At 43.4% G+C, this 26,266-nt stretch overlaps 1 protein-coding gene across 2 annotated transcripts in view; it reads left to right on the top strand.

Annotated features, from left to right (window-relative positions):
* The window catches only part of plxnb1 (plexin B1), a 259,521-nt gene extending 238,941 nt beyond the window's left edge, over positions 1-20,580 (top strand). For both annotated transcript variants that reach the window (XM_033037130.1, XM_033037129.1), the window contains exons 30-38: positions 1,867-1,970; positions 3,864-3,948; positions 4,868-5,034; positions 5,903-6,063; positions 9,764-9,911; positions 14,482-14,546; positions 15,711-15,786; positions 16,002-16,076; positions 18,267-20,580. In XM_033037130.1, the coding sequence (XP_032893021.1) occupies positions 1,867-1,970; positions 3,864-3,948; positions 4,868-5,034; positions 5,903-6,063; positions 9,764-9,911; positions 14,482-14,546; positions 15,711-15,786; positions 16,002-16,076; positions 18,267-18,371 (986 nt within the window). In that variant the 3' untranslated portion in view covers positions 18,372-20,580. The remainder of the gene's footprint in view (positions 1-1,866; positions 1,971-3,863; positions 3,949-4,867; positions 5,035-5,902; positions 6,064-9,763; positions 9,912-14,481; positions 14,547-15,710; positions 15,787-16,001; positions 16,077-18,266) is intronic.
* Positions 20,581-26,266: the final 5,686 nt, after the last annotated feature.

Raw genomic sequence — 26,266 nt, 5'->3', positions numbered from 1 at the left:
GTCCCAGCTGACCAGCGACACTAGCGCTATCCTACACACACGCTGGGGACAATTTACAATCTTTACCAAAGCCAATTAGCCTTCAAACCTGTACGTCTTGGGAATGTGGGAGCTCGCGGAGAAAACCCACACGGTTACTGGGAGAACGCACGAACTCCATATAGACAGCACCCGTAGTCAGGATTGAATCTGGCAGAGTAAGGCAGCAATTTGAGCGCCCTGGAGAGGAAAAGACTACAAAAAGTAGTAAACACTGCCCAGTCCATCATCGGCTCTGACCTTCCTTCCATCGAGGGGATTTATCGCAGTCGCTGCCTCAAAAAGGCTGGCAGTATAATCAAAGACCCACACCATCCTGGCCACACACTCATCTCCCTGCTACCTTCAGGTAGAAGGTACAGGAGCCTGAAGACTGCAACGACCAGGTTCAGGAATAGCTACTTCCCCACAGCCATCAGGCTATTAAACCTGGCTCGGACAAAACTCTGAACATTAATAACCCATTATCTGTTATTTGCACTTCATCAGTTTATTTATTCATGTGTGTATATATTTATATAATGGTATATGGACACACTGATCTGTTTTGTAGTCAATGCCTACTATGTTCTGGTGTGCTGAAGCAAAACAAGAATTTCATTGTCCTATCAGGGACACATGACAATAAACTCACTTGAACTTGATGTTAAGGCATTGGCCCCTTGAGTTTAAGCTGATGCTGCATTGTCAAATTGAAAGGCAAACTATCTGCTGGTCACTAGAAATTGGAAGGTCAGTCACTTTGAACATGAGCGAGGTAATCGGAGAGATGCTTGATGTAGCATTTTTCAACAGTAGAAGTGTACTTTATTCAATGCTACTATGTTTGTCACATACAGTGAAATTCATTTTGTATACAGTTTGATCTAATAAGTATCACTATAAATAAGAACATCCTAGAAAAGCATCTCTGGTACAGCACAAGTGTATAGTATTAGTACTACATTGAGTCAGAATACAGAGTCGCCAGATTTGGCGCCATTTTCAAGTCCCAGTTGTTGAAGGTTCAGAGATCTGACCATGAAGGACCGTTGTCCTGGCAGCATTGCAGGGTCGGCCTGGCCAAGCGTGGTTGTGGGTGTCCTCCACCGCTGCTACACCACACTGTGCCGCTGCAGGCCGCATCTGGTCCACGCACCAGGCCTCTTGGAGCCAGGCCTGGTCCAGCCGAGCCCCAGGCTGCTGCAGGGCCTCCCGCGGCCAACTCCACCATTGAAGTTCACTGCTCTGCCTCTCGCAGAGAATGCTGCCCAAGAGAAATATACCCCAGATTGTAATGGATTTGACCACTTCACGACTGTCACTCTTTCAGCCCATTACTTGAGCTCATCACAACATAGTTTTTCTGGAGGTACACAAAAAAGCTGGAGAAACTCAGAGGGTGCAGCAGCATCTATGGAGCGAAGGAAATAGGCAACGTTTCGGGCCGAAACGTTGCCTTTTTCCTTCGCTCCATAGATGCTGCTGCACCTGCTGAGTTTCTCCAGCTTTTTTGTGTACCTTCGATTTTCCAGCATCTGCAGTTCCTTCTTAAATAGTTTTTCTGGATGTGCAGACGCTGGTTTACACTGAAGATAGACATAAAATGCTGGGGGAACTCAGCGGGTCAGGCAGCCTCTCTGGAGAAAAGGAATAGCTGAAGAATGGTCTCGACCCAAAACATCTCGACCCAAAACATCATCCATTCCTTCTCTCCAGCGATGCTGCCTGTCCCGCTGAATTACTCCAGCATTTTGTGTCTTAAAATTCATGAAATGCCTGGAATTCAAGAACGTTTGTTTATACATATTCTGATGCAAGTTTCCTGATTGCGTTACTTTAACTCAGAATGGCGATCGGGGTTGGCAGGACATCTCATCCTTTCAGATGAAGATCTGACTTCTGTTCTGCAAGGCAACTGGAAACGTCTCAACACCTTGCAGCACTATAAGGTAGGCCCTCCAGTTTCATTGGGAAATGATTGAAGTGGTTTGAATTGAAGTGGTTGCAATGTTCTGGTTAAACCTGGACTCGGACAGATGCAGGAGCTGAAGCCAAGTACAGCATTCAAGTTCCGCAGTGCTGCTTGACTTTGGAACAATAGGACCCACCGTGCCTAACGAGACATCTGAAGTAACTCAACAGGTCAGGCAGCATCTCTGCAGGACATGGATGGGTGACTTTTTGGGTTGGGATCTTTCATCAGTCTGTCTGAAGAAAGGTCCCAATCCACAATGTTACCCATCCATGTCCTCCAGAGATGCTGCCTGATCTGCTGAGTTTGTGTCTTTTTTTTTGTAAACCAGCATCTGCAGTTCCTTATGTCTCGGCAAACAAAGAGATTGGGAAAGAACATTTGTTGGTCATTGGGATCATGATTGAAATTCTTCATGTACAAGGTCATCATGTTGGCCAATGAAGTTACTTAAGCTGGTTCCATTACCCCAACCCTCCATCCTTGCCTTTGTCTGTGGTACATAGTTTTGTAGGTTATCGGACTTCAAGGGCGTAGTCAAGAACTTTATGAATGGGTTTCTGTTGCAGCCTCCATGGTCCTTTGATGCAGAGGCTTCCAGGCTTTTGCACAAACAAAAAATCGATACTTCTCAACACCTCACCAATCCTTAAATCCGTGTCCCCAACTTATTGTCGAGTTATCTATCAAAGTTACTGGATGTGGGCATCTCTGGCAAGACCGGTCCTTATTACCTGTCTCTAGCCAGTGGATACAGTATAACCCAGAGAACATTGGTTTAAGTTGAGGGGGGAAAGATTTACTAGGAACCTGAGGGGTATGGAACAAGCTAGCGGAGGAGGTAGTTTAGCCAGGTACTATCATAACGTTGAACAGACATTTGGACAGGTATATGAATAGGATAGATTTAGAGGGTTATGGGCCATACACAGGCAGGTGGGACTAGTGCAGTGGGACATGTTGGTCGGCACAGGTAAGTTGGGCCGAAGGGCCTGTTTCCGCCCAGTATGAGTAGACTTTATAATTATCTGTCAAGAAGATGTTGTGAGTTGCCAGCTGCGTCAACCACTGCAGTCCTTTTGCTGACGATGCTCATCACTGTTGTTGGAGAGAGTGTTAATTGTAGCTCCCACTCCCTCTTGAGAAATCCCTCGTTCGTGGTGCATTTCTTTCCCCCCCCCCCGGGAAACCCTTATTCATGGCGTCTCCCCTGTCCAAGGGATCCCTCGTTGATACTGAGCCACCCCTTGTTGAGGTGACCCGCACCCTCCCCATGGTCCCTCCGCTGTGGTGACCACCCTCTCCTGGAGAATCACAGGACGACACGGGCTCGGTGGACCGCAGGCCTGTTTCCTCGAAACTGAACTAAAATCAAACTAAACAATGTATAGGAAGGGATTGCAGATGCATGGTTTACACAGAAGATAGACACAAAATGCTGGAGTAACTCAGTGGGCCAGGCAGCGTCTCTGGAGAAAAGGAATGGGTGATGGTTTGGGTAGGAACTCTTCTTCGGGGAGGTGGGGAGGGGGGAAGAGGGGGGACTGGAGACGACAAAGGACCAGAACAATTCAGGGCCGGCACCAGATGACATCAGGATGGATGGAGTCCATAATGGCCCATTATTGACTGGGGAAGATGTGCTAACGAGAGGGATACAAGGATGTGAATAGTGGAACTGGTAGGACAAACATGGATGAGAACAGTGGAACTATTTGGGCAATAACTTCCCACTTTTATTATCTGGATGACATAATAATCATTTGTTGTGTGCCTTTTGGTCACATTGTGAATGCTGCTCTGTTGCCGAGCTTTGGTTTCTGATGTGAGCGTTGACCTGATTGTCTATCGTTGTGTTTTATCACATTAGGTGACTGATGGAGCCACGGTTGCCCTCGTTCCACGTCTCAGCAAGCACATCCACCATGAAAACCATGACTACATTGCAGGGGAGAGTGAGTGGTGATCTACATCTTTGTTGCCCCTTCGTCTTGCAGCTAGAATGAAAAATTCTGAGGCACACTTCGGAGAACCGATTCGACCCAATCCCAATGTCTTTTGCAGACGTTCTCTATTGCGATTTGAATTTAATAATTTGAACTTAATAATTCAGAAGCTTTGAATTTGACATGGGAAGCTTCAATATTTCTCTATACGAACCAAACTTGATTACTAAGCAGAGAAGCACACTGGAGGCTGAACAGGCCATTCAGCCCACCTTGTCCATGCTGACCAAGTTGCCATACTGGGCCAGTCCCATTTGCCTGCATTGGGCCCACAGTCCTTTAAGCCCTTCCTATCCATAACTCTGTCCAAGCGTCTTTCAAAAGTTGTCATTAAAAGTCATAATTGCATCCACTTCTATAGGTTCCCCTCCAGCTCATTCCCTCTCGTCCCCTCTCCCATCAGACAAGAGATACAGAAATTTGGAAACACATACCTCCAGATAATCAATGGAGCACTTTTTGAAATGTGGTTATATTCCTAAAGTAAAAAGATTATAGCCAATTAATTACTGCAGGATCTCGAGTGATAATGTCCAGAACAAAATCTGTTCCTTGAAATAGCGCTATAGAATTTCTTCCATCCACCCAAGAGGGAAGGTTAGCACTGGGTGTAATCTAACGATAGCTCTGCCAGCCTGTGGCCAGCTCCTCAAAGCCCCACAATATACCTTAACCTAAACTATCTACAGGGAAGAAATCCTTATCGGGTGCACTGCTTAAATATGGTCTTGTGTGCAACACCCATGTTAGTTTTAGCTCCTTGGAAGTATGTTGCCAGAAGTATATGTGGTCATTTTATTTGTTTTTGGTGACACTTGGGGACCTATCTTCTCCTCTTCTCCTGCCCGGCCATCCTTTCCCATCCTAGAGACACCAATGCTGGAAGATGCCGATGAAGGAGGGGTCAAAGTCTGGCACCTGGTCAAAGCCAGCGAGGAGCCTGAACTGCCCAAACACAGACGAGGCAGCCTGAAGGAGCGAGAGCGAGCCAAGGCCATCCCCGAGATATACTTAACGCGCTTGCTGTCCATGAAGGTAGGAGCCAGAGTAAAGACAAGGGTATGTTTGAAACCAGAGTTACAGAGTCTTTCTTAGCTGGGTATAACAGGGGTAACTATTTATAATACTCCAGCCTCAGATTCACCCTGTGAGGTTGATCTCACCTGTAAAGGTGGTTACAGGTAACTGGGATTGAAGCATATACGCAAATGTAACAGAGACGCAAGAGACTGCCGATTCTGTAATCAAAAGGAAAGAAACAAAGTGCTGGAGGAATGAAGAAGTGTCCCGATCCAAAACATCACTAATGTTGCTTATCACTTATGGGGTAGCAGCAGAGGAGTTGCTACCTTACAGCACCAGAGACCTGGATTAGATCCTGACTATGGGTGCTGTCTCTACGGAGATTGTACGTTCTCCCCATGACCTGCGTGGGTTTTCTCCGGGTGCTCCCGTTTCTTCCCACACTCCAAATACATACAGGTTTGTAGGCAAATTGGCTCGGTAAAATAGCGAATTGTCCCTAGTGTGCGTAGGATAGTGTTAGTGTGCGGGGATCGCTGGTCGGCACGGACTCGGTGGGTCGAAGGGCCTGTTACCGCATTGTATCACAAAACTAAACTATTAGTCTGAAGAAGGGTTCGGACCTGAGACGTCACCCGTCCATTTTCTCCAGGGATGTTGCTTGACCTGCTGAGTGATTCCAGCACTTTGTTTGTTTTGCTTTGTAAACCAGTATCGGCAGTTCCCTGTTTCTCCTCCCAGAGGAACTCATTGGGTCAGGGAAAGGGACAGCTAACGTTTGTTTCAGGATATGTCCGTGAATCGGAGGTGAGAGTGCAGAGAAGATAAAACAATTGCAATGGAGACCATTTTGAGCCTTGTGCATTGCTGTATCTTGCAGGGCACTCTGCAGAAGTTTGTGGATGACCTGTTTCAGGTGATTCTCAGCACCAGCCGGCCTGTTCCTCTTGCTGTGAAATATTTCTTTGATCTCCTGGATGAACAAGCAGTGAACCATGGGATAGCTGATGCAGAAACGATTCACATCTGGAAAACAAACAGGTAAACGCAAGTTGTTCAAACAGTTCACTCACCTGTCGTATGTATATCTTTTTGTTTATCCATGTCTATATTGGAGTACTGTGAACAACTTTGGGCCCCGTATCTGAGGAAGGATGGGCTGGCTCTGGAGAGGGTCTTGGAGGTTTACAAGAATGATTCCAGGAATGAATGGGTTAGCATATGATGAGCGTTTAACAGCACTGGGCCTGTACTGGCCCAGTTGGAGCGCTGGGCCTGTACTCGCCCACCTAGAGTTTAGAAGGTTGAGGGGGGATCTCATTGAAACATACAGAATAATGAAAGGCTTGGATAGAGTGGATGTGGAAAGGATGTTTCCACTGGTGGGAGAGTGAAGGACCAGAGGTCATAGCCTCAGAATTAAAGGGCGTTCTTTTAGAAAGGTGAGGAGAAACTACTTTAGTCAGAGGGTAGTTAATCTGTGGAACTCATTGCCACAAAGGACTGTGGAGGCCAAGTTGGTGGATATTTTTAAGGCAGAGATATGCAAATTCTTGATCAGAACGGGTGTCAATGATTAAGAGGAAAAGGCAGGAAAATGGGATTTGGAGGCAGAGATCAGTGGTGGAGTAGACTCGATGGGCCGAATGGCCTAATTCTACTCCTATAACTTGTGAACTTATATGTTGTTTGTTCCAACCTGAATTTATATAGCATCCTCACGTACGCGCTTCAAAAACATATTTGGATACAAACGGACACCAAACCATTTGCTTGATCAAAGTAGAAATTTGAGGTATCGGGGAGACAAAGCAGTTTAAGGTTAGGAATTTCGGGAGATGAGTTGTGTTGATGAAAGCCCCACTAACAGTGGGGAAGATGGAAATCAGAGTTACACAAAACGGCAAAAACAGTGGCGCAGCAGGTCAGCCGCAGGTCACTCCAAGTGTTGTCTGTATAGAGTTTGTATGGTCTCCCTGTGACCACGTGGGTTTTCTCCGGGTGCTCCGGTTTCCTCCCAAATTCCAAAGACGTGCAGGCTTGTAGCTTAATTGGTTTCTGTACATTGTCCCCAGTGTGTATATAGAACTAGTGTACGGGGGATTGTCGGTCAGCGTGGGCCAAAGGTCCTGTTCCCACGCTGTATCTCCAAATTAAACTATCATTGCAGCTGCTGAAATCTTGAGCAAAAAAACAAACTGCTGGAGGAACCCAGCAGGTCAGGCAGCATCTGCGGAGGGAAACACCATCTGGTATATTACCCTTCACAGATGCTGGCTGGCCTGTGAAGTTCCTTCAACAGTTTTCTTTCTACACAATAGAAAGAGTGCTTGTAAGGTTAGATGGCCAGGGAGGGGCAGAGGTGAGTCCATAGAGAGATATGAACACGAGGGTGCCGAGTGCCAGTATAAAGTACAGGTGTAGGGAGATTGAGAGCCTGTGGGTTCAATTCATTTTGTAAAAATGGGTTGTTTTTTGTTTTTTTTTAAAGGCAGCACGGTAGCGCAGCTGGTGGAGCTGCTGCCTCTCAGCACCTGAGACACTGGTTTGATCCTGACCATGGGTGCAGTCTGTGCGGAGTTTGCATGTTCTCCCTGTGACTGTGTGGGTTTCCTCACACATCCCAGAGACATGCGGGTTTGTAGGTTCACGGTTCCCTGCAAATTACCGCTCGTCTTTAGTCAGAGGATGGTGAATCTGTGGTATTCTTTGCCACAGAAGTCTGTGGAGGCCAAGTCAGTGGATAGATATATTTAAGGCAGAGGTAGATAGTACGGGTGTCAGAGGTTATGGGGAGAAGGCAGGAGAACGGGGTTAGGATGGAGAGATAGATCAGCCGTGATTGAATGGCGGAGTAGACTTGATGGTCCTTGATCCTGCTCCTATCACTTGATCTTATGATTTTAGTGCGGGGGGAGTGGGTGAGAAAGTGGGATTATATAGAACTCGTGTGAAGGGGTCAACATGGACTCTGTGGGCTGAAGGGCTTGTTGTCGTTCTGGATCTCTAAACTACAAATGGCAGGAGACTGGGTGGAAGAGGGCTTGAACTGAAAGTAGCTGCCTCTCTGTATTGAAACAACCACAAGTCAGCATACACCAGGTGGACGTAAATCTTATCAGGGTCACATGTTATTAACCTTTGCTGCATAAAACAGACTGCACATGAAATGACTAGTGCTATGATTTATTTTTTCCTTCATATTTAATCTCAATCCATATTCCTTGCATATATCTTCCACATTTATACATCTGCTTTACTGCATTTTTAATCCTAATATAGCCTAAAAATTATACATGCCTTTTTTTATTAAGCTAAATCATTTAGCACTAATGCCAAGAATGAGTCGTGTTCAAAACCAAACTAAGGTGGTTTATACCCTGAAATGTATACAAAAACGAGGCCTTTGTGATTCTGGATGGGGCCGACTGGTCATTGACAGCTAGTCCAGCAACATTTTGAGTTGCACCCTGCACCTTAATGTTACAAATTGTTGCTATATGCCAATGGGTGCTGTATGCCAATGTCAGTCCATCTACGATAAATAAGATGGCTGAGTTTCATTACTTAGCTTAATATAATATCATTAATAGGCTCATATTAGTCTAGTTTATAGATCCACACTTTATAAACCTTTATTAGAGAATTATGTGGAATATTATGGACATCAGGCGGGAAACAGGCCCTTCAGCCCAACTTGCCCACGCCAACCAACATGTCCCACCTGCCTGCATTTGGCCCACATCCCTCTAAACCTGTCCTATCCATGTACCTGTCTAAAGTTTCCTAAACATTGCAATAGTGCCTGCTGCAACTACCTTCTCTGGCAGCTCCTTCCATACTATTACCACCCTCTGTGTAAAAAAATGTTGCCCCTCAGGTTCTACCCGATCTATTCCTCTCATGATTCTGTACACCCTCTATAAGATCAGCCCTCATCCTCCTGTGCTCCAAGGAATAAAGCCCCAGCCTGCTCAACCTCTCCCTATAGCTCAATCCCCCGGGTTCTGGTAACAACCTGGTAAATCTTCTCTCAACCCTTTCCAGCTTGACAACATCTTTCCCAGAACACGGTGACCAAAACTGAACACAATACTCTAAATGTGGCCTCAAAGACATTCTCCTGATAGCATTAGAGAGAATCATGGAATAGACAATAAAGGGCCTGTCCCACTTGCTGATTTTTTTCGGCGACTGCTGGCATCATTGACTGACGTAACACGTCACCGAAAAAGATGCGGCGTGACGCGGCGTGATGACGTTTGACGTTTTTTTCAAGTGTCGCTGGATTTTGAATGTTCAAAATCTTTTGGCGACACTGATATGGCGCCAGCAGTCGCCAAATAAATCGCCAAGTGGGACAGGCCCTTAAGATTCCAGGATGTAAATATTTAAGCTAGGAGTTAAATTTCGATTATTTAAGGAGATGTTTTAAAAGAAGACCTTGATTTGGGTCCTTGATCTCACCTGAAAGAAATGCAAAAATGAGGCCCTTGTGATTCTGGATAGAGCCTTAACCGATTATTAACAGCTGTTCCAGCCACATTTGGAGGTGCAGCCTGCACCTTAACGCTACATGCCAATGGGTCAAACATTTCTCAGTCCAATAAATAAGATGGCTGAGTTTCATTACTTAGATGAATATAATCTCATTAATAGGCTGATTCAACTTGAGAGGTGTAAATATGTGTAAAGCTAACCTCATAGTTTTAACACCATAGTGTTTCCTTCTCTGTTCCAGCCTGCCTCTCCGTTTCTGGATAAACATCATTAAAAACCCGCAATTCACGTTCGACGTACAGGTGTCGGATAATGTGGACGCCATGCTATCAGTCATTGCCCAGACCTTCATGGACTCTTGTACTATAGCGGAGCACAAGCTGGGACGGGTGAGTTTCTCCATCGAGTAATGAGAGAGAGAAAGACAACTTTAGGGAAATGTCACCTCACCAAACTGCAATGCCAACGATGAAACTCGCAACAGGGAACGCATGTTATAGCAAAGCACTTCCTTTTAAATAGCATCTTTACAGCCAAGTAACTTCAAAAATCAAATTAAGTATGGAATTAAAAAGCTTTTTAAAGATTACTATACCAAGTGCAGACCCGTTGGGTCTGTTCCCCCAACGCGTGGTTCTGGGGGGGGGGGGGGGGGGTTGGGGGGTCCCACAAAAGTTCCCATGCAGGTCCCACAAAAGATAATCGAGAGGATGTTTCCAGTGCGAGAGTCCTGGAGCAGACGGCACAGCCGCAGAATAGAAGGGTACCTTTGGAATGGAGATGAGGAGGAATTTCTTTAGCCAGAGCATGGTGAATCTGTAGAATTCATTGCCACAGTTAGCGGTGGAGGCCAAGCCGTTGGCTATTTTTAAAGTGGAGATTGATAGGTTCTTGATTAGTAAGGGTGCCAAAGGTTACATGGAGAAGGCAGGATGGCGTTTAGAAGGGAAATTGATCTCGCATGATTGAATGGTGCAGCAGATTCAATGGGCCGAATAACCTAATTCTGCTCCTATGGTCTTACAGGGGTAATAGCAAATGTTATCTTTAGTAACAGAGGCACAAGGAACTGTAGATATTGAGATCTTGAGCAAAATGCAAAGTGCTGGAGTCCGCTTCCCAACCTGAAATGTCGACTGTCCATTCCCGCCACAGATGCTGCCTGACATGCTGAGTTACTCCAACATTTTGTGTTTTGATTATGTGTTGGTGATGTTGGTTTAGGGTTAATATTGAACAGTGCACTCCTGCTTTTCAAAAGAGTGGCATATAATCTTTGATATTAGAGTCGGACAGGGCCTGAGTTTGGAATCCCATCTGAAGGTGAACCCCTCCCACTTGGACAAAACCAAAATATTAGTTTGGTCTCGACCCGACCACATGCGACTTGAACCTGAAAAGTACTGTATTCAGCAGAAGTACTTCCATCTGAACTCTATCCTCCAGAGACTTGTAGGTGCTGAGTCAGTGAGCAGATTCAAGGCCAAAATTGATTTTTTTTCAACTGCAGAGCAATTTCAGGTTATTGGTCACTCAGAAGTTCTGTACAAGCCGCAGATCAAGTAAACCACTCCCACCTCCTGAATTACCTGCCTGCCTCTCCTTGCCATCTCTCCTGCTCTCTGGCAAATCTGAAGTCCCATATTGACTTCTTCAGAGACAAATGCAAGCAAATGGGACTAGCTTAGATGGGGCATCTTTGTCTCCACGGATGAGTTAGGCCGAAGGGCCTGTTTCTATGCTGTTTGACTCTGAATTGTGAAGAATAGGTACACAATAAAACAGGCACAAATGGGTTTCCTGTAATCTGATCTCTAGAGCGTTTAGATTTGTAGGAAGGAGCAAAACCAAGATACACCATGAAAGACAATAACCAAAAAAATCAAGTAAATCCAACATCTGCAGGCACTTTAGTTAAAAGAGAAAGGAGATGACATCTTATACTAAATGGCATGATATCGAGGAGAAGGAGGCCTGCATATGCTTGCGGGCAAATGTTATAAAAGCAGCAGGACAAGTTATCAAAGCGGTTAATAATACAGATGTGATCTTGGGCTTTATTTCAAGCCATATGTACTATATGACAGGAAGTCAGAACTAAATAAACAGTAATTTGGTCCCAGCTGGATTATTGGTAAATTCCAGCTGTTGTTCAGGACTGGTGTGCCACTGTGTTTGCTGTTCCTTCAGTGATTGTGCAAGTTCTGCAGTGAATCTTGTACATTTGTTTTCAAAGGAAATAAAATAAAGGCTTTCAGCCCATCAATAAAATAAAGATTTACAATTCTGGTTCAGATTCTACATTTGAGATTACATATCTAAATTAAATGAGTGTCATCTTTTGCCGATTAATATGTAGTTGGGCATCTCTTTTAAGGGGCCTTCTTTCCTATTTCTACTTTCTACTTTTTCTTTTTTTTATATACACACTTCACGTTTTTCTATTCTCTACCATCTATTTTTCCTCTTTTTCCCCTTTCTATTGTTTTCTTTTTCTTGTCTTGCTTACTTCTTTCTCAAAACATAAAAGTAGAGGTTGTACATAGAATGGATTACGATATGACATAGTTGGCACCTAAAATTAGGTTCCACTGTTTTGTACTGTATTAACTTCTAATAAAATAAACAAAACAAAAAAAAATAAAAATATGTAGTCGGGCAGCACAGTGGTGCAGCAGTAGAGCTGTTGTCTCACAGAGCCAGAGACCCGGGTTCGATCCTGACCTCAGCTGCTGTATGGGTGGAGTTTGCACGTTCTCCCTGTGACTGCGTGGGTTTTCTCTGGGTGCTCCGGTTTCCTCCCACATCACAAAGACGTGCGGGTTTCTTGGTTAATTAACTCCTGTAAATTTCCCCTTGTGTGTGTGTGTGTGGGATAGAACTAGTGTACGAGTGATTATTGGTCGGCACGGGCTCAGTGGGCTGAAAGTCCTACTGTCACGCTGTATCTCCAAACTAAACTAAACTAAATGTAATATTGAATCATAATTTAAAGTTGGGAACTGTAGCCATGCAAAAGCCAATGGTGTCGGAAGGAATAGCAGATGCTGGTTCAAACTGAAGATAGACACTAAAAGCTGGAGTAACTCAGCGGGTCTGGCAGCATCTCTGGAGAAAAGGAATAGGTGACACTTTGGGTCGAGACCCTTCTTCAGACTGAGAGGCAGGGGAAAGGGAAATGAGAGAAATAGACGGTGATATTGATAGATATAGAACAAATGAATGCACAGAGGGGGAGCAACGAGAGAGGCTTTTGAAGAACTTCTTCAAAGTAGACGATCCTTGAGGCACTGGATTGCGCTCCTATGCCTCCAGTGGTTGATTACAGAGCAGCAATGGTGTAAATTCAGGAGCAGGTTATCATCTTGGCTGTGAAGTAGTGTATGATGCAAGTAGCTGGAACAAAAATGCTTGAAAAAACTCTTCAAAAATAATAAGACAGAGGACCGTTCCCTGTAATAGATTTCCTGTGGGAATGGTGGCGTTTAATATTTACCCAAAGCTGTTCCTGCTTAGATAAGGCCTCAGCAATGTGTAGCATGGACCGTTTCTATCTGCTTTTGAGGTCCTGGTTTAATTCTGCAAATGTGAGATAACACAGTATCCATTTAAAACTCCACACTAAGTGAATTGCTGCAGAACACTTGGTGATGTTAATTTGCACATGTCATTGATCTGTTAGACGTAAATTGACATCCGAGGAATTCTGACACACAGCCATTTAATATCTATTCCTCTGAGTGCATCAATATAACATTGTTATCTTACAGAGCACTGAAAATGTGGACCGATTAATGAAATGTGTCGCATTAGAGATGGCTATCTTTCACCTTAATTTAGTTTGACCAGATTTAGCCCAGGTTTGCTCCTCTGCAGCGGAACCATTCCATTCGTTGATTTTTAAACTTTGGAAGCGACAAACACTGCAAAATATTTCCCTTTAGTTGACAAAGTAGCGAATCTTCTCACTAAAAGAAGATAAAGTTCTGGAAGGAAGGTTTCCTACAACTCTTCTGAGTTTGTGCTACGTTAGCTGATTTTATTTAAATTATTATTATCTCTGTTTTGTGTTCCTGTGCTTGGTAGTACAAAAGTCAGCTAGACTTCTTTTTCCTGAATATCATCCCAGTCAGGTGTGTTATGTAAGATGCAGTTAACCTCTGATGGACTCCTTTGGTGAATAGCCTATTAATATGTATTTAAATAAGTAACCGTGGAGAGGTGCCATTGTAATAGGTGGAGTAACCTTCAAAAGACAAACTTCCACCATTTTTGAACTTGCCCTCGCTGGGAGCTGGACAAGTAAGTTGCTCTGAAGCTGGAGTGGAGGCTCTGTGTTGTTCTGTTGTTGCATTAACTCATTGGTTCAATATTCTCACATGCGAAGTGCTAACACAGTGAAATTATTGTTCATACAAGCATTCTAGTAGAGTATTGCCATACCGCCGATCCTCGATTCGTAAGGGTACAGAAATCTACTCAACCCCCATGCAAAAACCACCCTGATTCTGGCACCATTTTCAAAGTCCTCGGTCCAGTTCTTTTGAGCAGTGCCTGTTCCAGGCAAGTCCCAGGCTGTTGTGGGCCTCCAGCCATCGCCTTCCTCGGACACTGCCCCTCTCCTCGCCCGCCCAGTCCACCCTTGTTCCTCGGGGGGTGGGAGCCTCCTGCAGCCGACCTCGAGGGTGCAGTCGGCCGGACACCGATTTCCTCCCCTCTCCTACCGGCCTCGCCCATCGCATCCGTCGTCAGCGGATCCATCCTCCCAGCCGTTGGTCTTCAGGCTGGATAAGAACAATGGTCTATATGCTTTGCCGATTCACGCTATTTTTTTTTTTGAAACATGATCATGACCCAAAGTTTCATGGTGTTGAGAAGTTTCCAGGCAGAATTTGTTAGCATAAAATCTGTTTTCGCTCTGTGAAACTGATGTGATCCTGTTTGGTGTTCCCTTCATAGGATTCGCCAATTAACAAACTACTGTATGCCAGAGACATCCCTCGATATAAACAGTTGGTGGAGAGGTAAGACTTCCAAAACTTCCATTTGGCTCCCACTGTGTTGAGGGGCTTCTGTCCTGGTAACCAGACAGCAGCAAGAAGCTGAACACACTGCACAACATGGAATCTTTTAGGAGAAAACCCTTCTTAGAAACATAGAAAATAGGTGCAGGAGTAGGCCATTCAGCCCTTCGAGCCTGCACCGCCATTCAATATGATCATGGCTGATCATCCAACTCAGGTATCCTGTACCTGCCTTCTCTCCATACCCCCTGATCCCTTTAGCCACAAGGGCCACATCTAACTCCCTCTTAAATATGGCCAATGAACTGGCCTCAACTACCTTCTGTGGCAGAGAATTCCACAGATTCACCACTCTCTGTGTAAAAAATGATTTTCTCATCTCGGTCCTAAAAGACTTGCCTCTTATCCTTAAACTGTGACCCCTTGCTCTGGACTTCCCCAACATCGGGAATAATCTTCCTGCATCTAGCCTGTCCAACCCCTTAAGAAATTTGTAAGTTTCTATAAGATCCCCCCTCAATCTTCTAAATTCTAGCGAGTACAAGCCGAGTCTATCCAGTCTTTCTTCATATGAAAGTCCTGACATCCCAGGAATCAGTCTGGTGAACCTTCTCTGTACTCCCTCGATGGCAAGAATGTCTTTCCTCAGATTAGGAGACCAAAACTGTACGCAATTCTTGAATAACTGTATTGGCTTTCTCGGCTTCCTTTCACCTCCCATTCTTGATAGATAATTACCAGTCTTCCTGGTAGCACAATTTAAGTCATGAGCACTTTTGACTGTAAATTAATGTGTCTAGTGAGGAATTTATCAGCACAGCTTACTGGGTCGAGACTCTTCAGAATGAAGAAGGGTCTCGACCCAAAACGTCAACCATTCCTTCCATCCAGAGATGCTGCATGTCCCGCTGAGTTACTCCAGCATGTTGTAACTACCAATATCTAAATTCTCCCACTTTCATGGGGTAGAAGTCCATGTTTCCCCGTTTTATCTCTAAACTCGAAGTATCAACTCGGCATCAGAAAGTATTCCGACAAGGGTCTCCATCTAATAAAACCCTCCTGTCTGTGGATCTAATTGTTAATGTTTGGAACGTCACTTTTTTGGGAAGGTGTCTTGTCGCCATCAGCTGCAACTGACCCCAACTGTGTTGTGTCTGACAGGTACTACGCGGACATTCGACAAACCATCTCAGCGAGTGACCAAGAAATGAACTCTGCCTTAGCAGAGCTATCTCGGGTAAGTGCTTACGAGCAAAAAATATCCCGTCCAATACTGATATTTGGTAGCAGATGCAATCATGAATCATAATTAAATTCCTTGAGTAACTGCAGACCATAAAGTGAATGAAGTGCGGTGTGTTATGCACAGTGATGTCACAAAGCAACTTCAGAAACAGATGCCTTCTCTTTGACGATATATGTTCTGACAGCCAGTTTTCTTTTCATTTACAGAATTACTCCAGTGATATGAACTCTCTTGTAGCTCTCCATGAGCTCTACAAATACATCAACAAGTACTATGACCAGGTATTTAAAGCAGGCGTATAGGTAGAGGCACAATTCTGTGCAGCCACTTGGGATCAGGAATGTTCCATTTTCTGTGGCACACTAAGCACTCAATTCGAATCACTTTCTGATCAAATCTAATAACCATGAAATGAGCAGAATATTTTAAAAATTCAAGAGATGCAGGTTTGTAGGTTAAATTACTTTTGTACAATTGTCACTAGTGTGTGGGATAGAATTGGTGTATGGGTCATCGCTGGTTGGCACAGACTTGGTGGGCCGAAGGGCCTGTTTCCTAAAGGGCTGTATCTCTAAAAAAAAAACTAAAAACCAGGTCTGCCCAGACGCAACCCAAGACCCACAACAGTAGGATCGGTAAACTATCTCTGAGATGTCGAAGTAAGCCACTCACTCATGGGGCTAGAAGTACCAGTCTTGCCAGCAGCATCTACAACCCATGAGCAAACTAATCAGACCTACTCAGAACAGGAAATGAACTTGGGGTGGCCCAGCTGGTAGACCTGCTGCCTCACAGCCAGAGACCCAGGTTGCGTGCTGTCTGTGTGGAGTTTGCCCCATCAGCACACTGGTTTCTACCGGGTGTTCTGATTTCCTCATGCGTCCCAAAGACACGTCAATTTGTGGGTTAATTGTCCACTGTAAATTACCCTTCATCTGCAGTGGGTGGATGTAAAAATGGGGTAACACGGAATGAGTGTGAATGGGTGATCGGTCGTTGGCGTGGACCAGGTGAGCTGAATACGCTGTTTCCATGCTATATCTTTCAATCGATCAATCAAACTTCTTGTCCCAAAAGCTGCACAATATCTTAATCTGAGGAGAGAAAGCTGGTAACACTATCAAGGTTATCTTGGTGGCAGTCATGGTGGCGCAGCGGTAGAGTTGCTGCCTTACAGCGAATGCAGCGCCGGAGACCCGGGTTCGATCCCGACTACGGGTGCTGTCTATACAGAGTTTGTACATTTTCCCCATGACCTGCGTGGGTTTTCTCCGAGATCATCGGATCCCCCCCCACACTCCAAAGAGGTACAGATTTGTAGGTTAATTGGTTTGGTAAATGTAAAAAATTGTCCCTAATGCATGTAGGATGGCGTTAATGTGCGGGGACCGCTGGTTGGCGCGGACCCGGTGGGCCGGAGAGCCTGTTTCTGCGCTGTATCTCTGAACTAAACTAATTCTGGATATTGTAAAAATCTATGTACTGTGCAAGGATTGATTGGAGATTGTGGCTGGGTGCCAGGCTTGGTACCTTTGAAGGCTCTCTCTGGGTTGTGGAGATTCTGATTGTTCAACCTGGCCCAAGTTGTTGCCATCAGGGAGAGGCAGTATTTCTCTGACGAGAGAATAAATACTTGGATGGAACACATTAACCGCATCAGAAGGATCACCGCTTGGAAAGTCGACCTGTCCTTGTGCTTTCTTTGTGAAGGATCATAGGCACTGTCTGACGATATCTCGGCTCACAAGGTCTACAACATGATGTGATGAGAGATGGGCATGGGGGTGGGGGTTGGCAAGATTAGCCTATGTTTAATATAGATTAATTTAGAGATACAGCATGGAAACTACTCCTTCGGTCCAAGGAATCCGCGCTAACTAATGTTCAGCCGTACGCTAGCTCTATCCAACACAGTGGGGACAATTTGCAGAGGCCAATTAACTTGTACGCCTTTGGAATGTGGGAGGAAACCCACGCGGTCACAGAGAGAATGTGTAAACTCCGTACAGACAGCACCCGTAGTCGGGATCGAACCTGGGTCCCTAGCACTGTAAGGCAGTGCCACCCAATGTCAAAATAGACACAAAAGCTGGAGTAATTCAGCAGGTCAGGCAGCATCTCTGGAGAAAAGCAGTAGGTGACGTTTTGGGTTAGAAACATAGAAACATAGAAAATAGGTGCAGGAGTAGGCCATTCGGCCCTTCGAGCCTGCACTGCCATTCAATATGATCATGGCTGATCATCCAACTCGGGTTGAGACACATCTTTAGACCTGCTGAGTTACTCCAGCATTTTGTGTCTATCTTTGGTGTAAACCAGCATCTGCAGTTTCTTCCAAACATTTTGTTCAAGTCTGAGTAGACAAATTGGGCAAAGAATAAGCTTTGTATCACTTGCAGATACTGAAACAAAAGAGCACTGAACGAACCCAGTTTCTAAAAGACTGACGGATTTCACTTCTTGCCTTGTAGATCATAACGGCACTAGAAGAGGACCCGACTGCACAGAAGATGCAGCTTGGCTACCGGTTACAGCAGATAGCCGCATCAGTGGAAAACAAGGTCACCGACTTGTGACAGGACAGACTATTGAGGATCTGCGGAGAGGAACAATAGAGGCATGAACGTAGAGAAGGCACATTGAGACACTGTGACCGATGGACAGAGCTTGCAGGGTGCCTCATGGGAAGATGCTTCATCTGTATCTCCAACGGTGGGAATGTAGGGGACCACACGGCTGTGAGGCACCAGGTTTCACATGACAGTGAAAGGAGTATCTTTCCCTCCTCCCACACCACTTCAACCTGCACAGGACTGTCTATGGAATGTGTTTATATTTTAGATTATTAAGCGACTTAGACACAGCAAAACATAAACTAAAGAGTCAGTGCAGAAGTGGACAAATGATGTTAATATTTTTTTCCATAAGAGATTTTAAATGTTTTTTAAACTAATCCTAAAACCATGTATTGCAGTCATAAGTTGGCACCTGCAAGATGAAATTGGAGAAGGGCAGAGATATTGAGGCAAAGACAGTCGTCAGGTAGAATGTTGTCAGGCCCAAGTTAATTCACAGTAACTGACTTCAATAAATACAGGTAGACGACAGGGAGCACTGTATGGCGATCTATTCAAGATCCAGTCAGGCACCCAGGAGGCAAGGGTCAAGTCCTTGGCTGGCCGTCTTAGTTAGTTTGAGGAGCTTTAAGAAATGAAGTTACCATTTGCCTTTCCATCAGGGAATTCAGCCTTTGTTAAAGGGTTTATGGAACAGCCTGCCCATCAAGCTCTCAAAGCACCATGTTCTCCTGCATCATGAGAGGAAGAGAAATTTGGCCAAGTCAGCCTTCCTCCTCGGGCTCATGAATTGGTGCTTGTGTGTATCCTTGGTGTGGTGTTGCCTGTTGACTGTCTAATGGTGGTGGTGCCTCCATCAAAGAGAAGAACGTACATACTGCTAATGTGACATCTCATTTTATGAAGCGTTGTCCTGCTGAGTTCTACTGGGTATTTTTCTACCTGCTGCCTTCCTTGTTTCAGCCATTGACGGAGTATCAAACCCTCTAACTTAAGATGATTGGATAAGCAAGGCTACTCAGCTGAGGTTGACAGCTTAAATTTTGAGATCACAGTGAGAGATGGTGGGGGGGAATTACTGCACAGTTTTGTGGTTGGCATTTGTTTCTTTTTGGAATCGCAACACGATGGCTTGGCAATCTTTTAATTTTAAATGGAAAACTCACATCAGAAACACTATGATAAAAATGGTGCCTACAATCATTCAAAATTTAAGCCGAGCAAAAGCTTGATTGAAATTTATCTCAAATCTCAGTTTACTAAAAGTTCCTTAAACTCCTGTTACGTTTTAGGTGTTTGCAACTTGTCGCTATCTGTCGTGAAGTACTGTGTACATACTGAGATCCTGATGTATTTGTTGGAGTGCGTTGCGCTAATATCATTGTTTCAAGTGACTGAGTCCACCTGAGTCACACCGCCACCAGAAGTCAGACCACTTGTCATTTTATTCTCAATTCCTTATTTTAATTAAAATGTGTGATACCTTTTTTGGTCCCAAAATGCCACGGGCAGATTACCAGTGTTTGATTGGAAGTGTTTGAGGAGAAATATATCTGGGGGTAGCGGTAAGGTTGTGTGTCGTGGGACATGGATTGAAGTTTTCAAAACTCTTCCATTTTCCATGACAGTGGATGTCAGTTTTGTTACTTTTGTTCAAAGTAGGTTTAATTGTAGTTTTTATTTATGGTATTGTCTGAAATAGTATTCCATGCTCATCCAGTATTCTAACGGCAGTGTTCACCGCGAGGGGCAAAGAAAGAGTAAAGGGCCTATCCCACTTTCACAACCTAATTCACAACCTTTTTTTACTCGTGGACATTTTTCATCATGCTAGAAAAAATGCCCCGACCTACTTGATGCCACAAGTACCTACGACTAGCATCACGGCCTGCTACGACCTACCTACGACCTCGTGACGACCATGCTGCGAGTACGAGTCAAGGGCAAACTCGGCATAGGTCGTGAAGGTGGGACAAGCCCTAAACATAGTGCGTTGAGCAGTTATTGTCCCTTGGAGTGCAGACTCCACAATTATTCCTCTACATTAGTGTGTATGGAATTATGCCCTGTTAGTGTGGGACTTCACTTTCAACCTTGAAATTCAGAATTGTATTGATATTTTTATATCATCTCAATTTATGGCAAGTACAGATGCTTTGGTTTAGATAAATGATCTTTAATAAAAAATCTATGCAGATGTTTGTGGTAACTACTCAGCAGAGTCTTTGATGTTGCTGGCACTACATTAATAAAGAAGCAACACTCTTCGTTGTGGCCACAGGGGTGGGTGGGTGTCTGCTTGGAGGATGTGTTTTTTTCAATTGGATAACATGGGGCGGATTCACAGCTTGATTGCAGGAAACTAAATCACACAAGTCCTACTATTCATCATTAGCTGAGTCACTTGGTTGACAATGAAGCAGCAATTCTATTACAAAACATCCCCGGTGGATCAATAGCCCACTCAAATGCAAAGTTGCATGAAGCATTCTTTCTCAGACTTCTGTGGTGGGAAAAATCATTATCTTTGTGACTATGTCAAACAACTTTTCAAGGTTTTTACAGTGCTGTATGGTAAAGCTTAAGCCAGCTACCTACTGCCACCTTTTGTAGGCATGTATTGTGCAATTAAGTGACAGTGGTGAGATCATCAGATGTTTTGGTGAATTTTCCGTGCATCAGATTACAACAATTGTATCTTAACCACTAATATGTTTTTGTTTTTTTTTTAGCTTTTCAAAGTTGTTATAATTTTTGTTTATATAGTGTATTAATTTATTTAGTGGGCAAGGCCTGGTTAGTTGTGAACACTGGCACGTTAGTGTATTATTTGAGTTTTAAAACATTCTTTGTTACACTGCAACAAACAAGCACTTATCTGCCTTCCACAGTATAAAAATCACACCACTGAGGGATCCATGACCACAGCAAACTAAACCTCTGCCATTGACCTCTGCAATAGCTCAGTCAACAGCTTGGTAATCTTTCCAGTGAGGTGTTAAAATCTGTGACCCTCAGGGCAACGGCAGACCATACCTTGTAGCCCCCTAACAGGGCAGCACAGTGGCGCAGATGGTAGAGCCACTGCCTGACAAACTGGCACCGATTCCTCCGGCTGCTCCGGTTTCCTCCCACATCAGAAAAATGTGGCGGTTTGTAGGTTAATTGTCCTCTGTAAAAAGTGTGTCGTGAGTGGATGAGAACGTGTCGAAACCAAAAAAACTGCAGATGCTGGTTTATACCAAAGATGGACACAAAGTGCTGGAGTAACTCAGCGGGTCAGGCAGCATCCCTGGAGAAAAAGGATGGCTGATGTTTTGGATCGGGACTCTTCTTCAGTCTAAAGGAGGGTCCCAACACAGATGATCATCCATCCTTTTTCTCCAGAGATGCTGCCTGACCCTCTGAGTTCTTCCAGCACTCTGTGTCTATCTATAATATCGAACTACTGTGAATGGATGATTGGTACGGACTTGATGGGCCGAAGGGCCTATTTCCATGCTGTATCTCTAAACTAAACTAATTTAGCAGTAGAAAATAGGAACTCCGTATTAAATTCAAAAATGTCAAAAAGAGTAGTTATAATTTTTAATTAATGGCCATTCGAAGATTTGATTCTCACATTGCTGCTGCTGGGTTAGTCATTTCTAAATTTACTTTGGAAGTTATTTAGTCCAGAGGTTGGCCCTCTTCAGTCTATATTGCTTCGAGATTAGAATATGTTTGTACCATTACCTATTCTGAGCACATTTATTGCAGAGTAGTTGACATTCAAGCCGGAATGCATCCTTACACCTACAAGGAGTGTAGACAATGCATAAATTTGACCATAATCAAGATTTCTGCCTCGAGTTAGCTATCATTTGCTGCGGCAGTCTTGAAATTGTGGAGAAAGAGCTTCTTTATTGTAAAGCTACGGACTATATCGTGTTATGACGGCATGAATTCGGGCTTCGTCTACAGTATTGGTCGAGAGAGATGACGAAGTGTGAATAAGATGTTCTTGGGACTAGACATGGTGAATGGATTTCTGTGACCTTTTTGTTCATCAACATTAGTGTGCCCTTGAGCATTGGTGCACCTAAAACTATAATTTGATAAAAATAATTAAGCAATAGTTCTCTCTGAAAGGCTGGTTCTTGTTTATATTGTCTAAATTAATGATATCCTGATTTATTCAACAAAATGGGGCCTGTTGTGGATTGTTGTATGTGGCATCATTTGAATGACCAGAATTTTACATGCTAGATGGCAGTTTTAAGAGTTTATTTGCATAGTTGTTAGACAGTTGCTGAACGTACATGTTAAGGAGTTATTCATAATGACAACTATGAATAATATTGCCCTAATTCTTGCCACTATTCCCTTTGGAGATTTAAAGTTCAGTTTTCAGAAATTTCACTTCATAGGTTAATTGTATTTAATATTTGTAATAGTTCATAACTGATAGGAGCAATTAGGCCACCCGGCCCATCAAGTCTACTACGCCATTCAATCATGGCTGATCTCTCTTGCCCTCTTAACCCCATTCTGCTGCCTTCTCTCCATAACCCCTGACACCTGTACTAATCAAGAATCTATCTATCTCTGCCTTAAAAATATCCATTGGTGGCCTTCAGTGGCAACGAATTCCACAGATTCACCACCCTCCTATTAAAGAAATTCCTCCTCATCGCCTTCATAAAGGAATGTCCTTTAATTCTGAGGCTGTGATCTCTGGCCCTAAACTCTCCCACTAGTGGAAACATCCTCTCCACATCCACTCTCTCCAGGCCTATCATACATGCTTTTTAAGTCTTTACAGTTTACACATCATAATTAACCATTCCAGTATTCCCAATATTCCCAAACCAACCTAAAAATGGATTAACAATGTGATAGCTATGTCGAGGATGTGGGGTAAAATAATGTCTTTTAATTCTGGTTCTTCTCTCTGGGATGTAAAAAAAATTGTTCTTCTGCCTGTGATGTAAAAAAAAATCTAGGATGTACCCAGTTCTCCTGCTTCATCAGAGAACCTATTAGTGCAAAGACTTTGCATCACTTTGCTTTGCTGATGAAGCAGGGTTCAGACTCGAACCCCTTCAGCCTCACAACTACACACCCAGGGGGAAGTTTACAGTGCTATCCATTTACATGAAACAATTTGTTCATTTTTTTATAATTGGGAAGCAATGTCCTGCTTCTTTAAATAAATTATTCTCTCCCTTAAACTTTCACAAACAATTAACTTTAAACATGTAAAAACGTTTCATTTTTAACTCTAATTCCACGAGCAAGCTTTACAAACCACGCTTCTGCCCGATAAACAGAATTCCAGTTATGAATCACCAGTACAAAGAATACTATTTTTTTTTTCAATTTCAAGTTCTTTATAAATCTGCAATACAAAGTTATTGTTTAAACTTTAAACAAGTTAAAATAACATCTGATTCCTCCATTTGGCTGCAGATATGTTTCCCAAAACAATATCTGTTCTTCTGCTCCATATAAATATAAAGTTACTTTGCAGTTTATATCCTAAGTACATGATAAGCACACAAGCATTTTGATTACTTTTGGGGAATACAATGTTTTTTCACTGTGTATTTAAGAGGAAAACATCCAAAACCTACTAGCTATAGAAGCAAAAGAGATGTTTTGAATTATCTAGAATAAAAAATAAAATATTTTTGAAACATCCAGTGGCTTAAAATGTGTTACTGTATTTGGCTTGTATGATTCCATAGAAACATTGGATGTAACAACAGAAGTTGATTAAAATAACTTCCTGGAAGCAATTATGAATAAGATAAAGTTTGGTCCCTTGCAGTTTTTTTCTTGGTAATTTGTAAACTCATAACAATGTTTAAAAAGTGGAATACCTTGTGTTTAATCTGAGAGAAAACATTTAATAAATGATTTGAGTGCAGCAGTTCAGGGGCTCAATGTAGGATTTGATATTACAAGGCTGACTATACGGCAATCTGGCATAGAAAACATTTTATTCCTATTAATAAAGGGGAAAAATGACCCTGTCTTTGCAAATAAATGGAACAACATTCAGAATGATTGCCCCGTGACTCAAAGGTTTTAGGCCGGCACAGTGGCAGTGTGCTGCCTCACTGCGCCAAAGATTTGGGTTTAATCCTGACCTGTCGTGTTGTTTGTGTGGAGTTAGCACGTTTTCCATATGGGTTTCATGGGTTTCCTCCTGCTATTCAGGTTCATCCTGCATTCCAGACATGCAGGCTATAGGTTGCTTGGCCATGATAAGTCAAGAGTGTTTTGTTGTCGTATGTCCCAGATAGAACAATGAAATTCTGACTTGCAGCACCACAATTTGCAATGATTATGTAAGTGAGCGCTACTAGAGTGTGGTGAGAATATAAAAGAGGATTTATGTAAGTTGAGCATAAAAGTGGGCTTGACTCCATAGACTCAGTGAGCCAAAATACCTATTTCATTGCTATATCTCCCCATGAACCTGGCAGCATCTTCCCAAGTACATGCATATTCAGTTAAATGTGGAAACCCAAAAGCTGCAGTCTGTAGTTCTCTGTTACTCCAAAGGGTGCAGTTTTGCAACTTAGGCCAATGTCATTTCAGAAATCAGTGATTTGAGAATGCTGACTATTGCGAATTATATTCATTGTAAAATGTCCTAAAAATATACTTTCACATATAGGTTTGTGAATTGTCAATGCCCTGTTAAGCAACTATAGGCTTAGAAAGCACTGACCCTTAAATAATGAATTATTCCAAGATGCAATAAATATGAAAATAACTTTATTTTAATGTCAATTTATAATTCCTTCACCTTGCCCTTTAATTTGTGTGTCTGTACTGTCATGCTCTTAAAAAAAAAAAAGTAAATATTATGGTGGCGCAGTGATAGAGTTGCTGCCTTACAGTGCCAGAGACCCGGTTCAATCCTGACTATGGGTGATGTCTGTACAGACCTTATACGTTTTCTCTGTGACTGCGTGGGTTTCTCTGGGTGTTCAGGTTTCCTCACACACTGCAAAGACGTGCAGGTTTGTAGGTGAATTGGCTTCGGTAAAAAATTCCAATTGTCCCTAGTGTGCAGGGTAGTGTGAGTGTACGGCATGATCACCGGTCGTCGTGGACTTGGTGGATCAAAGGGCATGTTTCCACGCAGTTTCTCTAAATTCCAAGGTCTACTAATTCTAAGTTGTGCTTTTTACCTCCTGGTTTGCTGTCTGTGAGAATTTTCAACAGGATTGACTGCTCAACCCGGTTAGGTGATGCCACTGTAGGTGGATGCCTAATGACCAATGATAATGGAAAAGGGGAAATGCATGCTGCAGAGATTACTGGATCCTTATGAATTTATTTCTTTGAGGTGAGCAATCAGCATTGTAACTATGCCTCTGACTGCAGTATTTAACATTACCCAAGGGAAATATACCCTAGATTGTGATGGATTTGACTATTTGAAGACTGTGACTCTTTCATCCCATTACTTGATCTCATCACCACATAGTTTTTAATGGATATGTAGGAGGGAACTACAGATGCTGGCTTACACCGAAGATACACAAAATGCTGGGGTAATTCTGTGGGTCAGGCAGCATCTCTGGAGAAAAGAAATAGGTGATGTTTTTCTCGAGACTCTTCTTCATGCTGAAGAATGCTCTCAACCCGAAATGACACCTATTCCTTTTCTCCAGAGATGCTGCCTGACCTGACCCAGTTTTCTGGACACAGTTAAAACTGTAAAAAAGGATCTGTCGAAGGGTCTTCACCCGAAACGTCACCCATTCCTTCTATCCAAAGATGCTGCCTGTTACTCCAGCATTTTGTGTCTCTCTTCAATGTAAACCTGCATCTGGAGTTCCTTCCTACACAAAAATGAATCACTGTTGTATACCACATGAAAGACAGAATGTGTG

The sequence above is a fragment of the Amblyraja radiata genome, chromosome 18 (genome assembly GCF_010909765.2).
Source record: "Amblyraja radiata isolate CabotCenter1 chromosome 18, sAmbRad1.1.pri, whole genome shotgun sequence".
In the NCBI taxonomy this organism is placed as follows: domain Eukaryota; kingdom Metazoa; phylum Chordata; class Chondrichthyes; order Rajiformes; family Rajidae; genus Amblyraja; species Amblyraja radiata.
Note: the sequence above shows the minus strand (reverse complement) of the source record. Positions and strands in the feature narration are given on the sequence as shown.